This window comes from Trachurus japonicus, chromosome 18 (assembly GCF_045865225.1).
Source record: "Trachurus japonicus isolate A0001 chromosome 18, Traja_1.0".
Taxonomy (NCBI): Eukaryota; Metazoa; Chordata; class Actinopteri; order Carangiformes; family Carangidae; genus Trachurus; species Trachurus japonicus.
This window is the reverse complement of record NC_140924.1, coordinates 4,840,536-4,842,929: the sequence shown is the minus strand read 5'-3', so window position 1 is coordinate 4,842,929 and position 2,394 is coordinate 4,840,536. Positions and strand designations below refer to the sequence as shown.

General features: G+C 41.4%; 1 protein-coding gene across 1 annotated transcript; it reads right to left on the bottom strand.

Moving 5' to 3' along the window:
• LOC146968440 (uncharacterized) lies at nucleotides 1-1,330 on the bottom strand. Its single transcript, XM_085806288.1, has one exon. The coding sequence runs from the start codon at nucleotides 1,263-1,265 to the stop codon at nucleotides 99-101; it is 1,167 nt and encodes a 388-aa protein (XP_085662414.1). The 5' UTR covers nucleotides 1,266-1,330; the 3' UTR covers nucleotides 1-98.
• Between the last annotated feature and the right edge of the window lie 1,064 nt (nucleotides 1,331-2,394).

Below are 2,394 nucleotides of genomic sequence, written 5' to 3'. Positions count from 1 at the left end.
GGGGGTCACTCCAGCTGCTGGGACTATGCTGGAGCTCTGCTGGAACTCTCATGGGAACAGCATGGGAACATCATGGCAGCAGCATGGCAGGGGCATTTCTATGTGGCTCCCACTGTAGCACAGTCATATGGTTTTTCTCCTGTATGGATTATCATGTGGAGTTTAAGATTCCCTCTTCGACTAAATTTTTGACCACAGGAAGCACAGTCAAATGGTTTCTCTCCTGTATGGATCCTCATGTGGAGATTAAGATGACCTCTTCGACTAAATTTTTGACCACAGGTAGCACAGCCAAATGGTTTTTCTCCTGTATGAATTTTCATGTGAGTTGTAAGACTACCTCTTTGACTAAATTTTTGACCGCAGGTAGGACAGTCAAATGGTTTTTCTGCTGTATGGATTCTCATGTGAGTTGTATGACTACTTCTTCGACTAAATTTTTGACCACAGGTAACACAGCCAAATGGTTTTTCTCCTGTATGGATTCTCATGTGGAGTTTAAGATTAGCTCTTCGACTAAATTTTTGACCACAGGTAGCACAGTCAAATGGTTTTTCTGCTGTATGGATTTTCATGTGAGTTGTAAGACTACCTCTTTGACTAAATATTTTACCACAGGTAGCACAGTCAAATGGTTTTTCTACTGTATGGACATTCATGTGAGTTGTAAGGATACCTCTTCGACTAAATTTTTGACCACAGGTAGCACAGCCAAATGGTTTTTCTCCTGTATGGATTCTCTTGTGGAGTTTAAGAGTACCTCTTCGACTAAATGTTTTACCACAGGTAGCACAGTCAAATGGTTTTTCTGCTGTATGGATTTTCATGTGAGTTGTAAGACTACCTCTTTGACTAAATGTTTTACCACAGGTAGCACAGTCAAATGGTTTCTCTCCTGTATGGACTCTCTTGTGGATTTTAAGATTACCTTTAAGCTTAAATGTTTTACCACAGGTAGCACAGTCAAATGGTTTCTCTCCTGTATGGACTCTCTTGTGTATCTTCAAATCTGAGGGTTTTTTAAATGTTTTCCCACACTCTGAGCAACGGTGAGTCTTCTTACCAGTCTTACATTCTTCATCATTTACATGAACAGCTTCACTGTTCAAACCTGACTCAGGTGCTCTGGTTTCTCTCCAGTCATCATTAATGTCTTCAGCTTCAGAGGACGACTCTGAGACCTCATCATCTGGTTGAAGATCTTCAGGTTGATCTGAGTTCCTGGCTGGTTCAGATCCTCCACAGTCGTCTCCATCAGCCTCCATCTGTTCAGCTGAGCTGCTGGATGGAGGCTCTGCCTCAGTTTGTCTTTGATGTGGTTGTAGGGATTTAGGTTTCTCCTCCTCATCCTCACTCTTCTCATGAAGAAAAGCGAGGGAGAACGTCGGAGTGGTCAATAGTTCTTCCTTTTCTTCTTCAATATGTAGACTCTCTGTGTTCTCCTGATCCAGACTAGTGGTCAACTCAGGAGGATCCTCTGTTTTAATCATCGACTGCTGATCACCTGCAGAAACAATGAAACACATCATGAACAACAGCATCTTCATACTGTCACTCATATAACTGGTGTCTGTATGAACCCCAATTATCTTCTCAGTGGACACCAACAGCATCTCCTGCAGCCATGTGCACCCATTCATCAATCAGTGATCCATAAAGTCACCATGATCAAACAAAACCCTCCAGTTACCACCATCAAAGTACACCTCCATAGAAAATGACTAGTAGTAATAAAGTACTGTAGACTATTGGACACTAACCAATGCCCTGAGAGCCCTGAGCTGCATCAAATCTTTCAGACTGAGATAGAAAGTGTACAGAATGAAACAATTAAGAGTACCATCATCAATACTATTGTTACTCTTTAGTAGAACTTGTTGAGTTGGTCCATCATGTATTGTTATATCATTATTAGGGTCCGGGCAGCGCAGCTGCCAGGACACTATTGTATTCCTAGGAATTCTTCTTCTTCTTCTTTCTTCTTCTTCTTCCTCCAAGGAAGTCATACTTCCCATGGGTGAAAACTCACCAAACTTCACAGAAACGTCCGACCCCATGCCAGATTCACTCAACTCCAAGGACATGTGCCCACCCCTCCTAGGGGGGGCACAATAAGCGTTTAAATTTAAAAACTTTAAAAATTCCTACCAAACCAACGGTAGATGCTACAGTTTTGAAACTTCACCACAATGTAGCCTCAATACTGCTGAAACTTTTGTCTACTTAAACTCATTACAAATTATGAAGTCCATCACTCTGTTTTTTTCAATAACTGTAAAACTTTTAAAATGTATCTCCTCCCACAATTTTTGCTCGATTGTCACCAAACTTGCTACAGAGCATCTCCAGACTGTCCTCCACAAAACTTGTTTCTCGGATTTTCGATTAAGCAAA

Coding starts and splice junctions, on each gene's coding strand:
- LOC146968440 (XM_085806288.1), bottom strand. CDS start 1,265: ATGGAGGCTGATGGAGACGACTGTGGAGGATCTGAACCAGCCAGGAAC.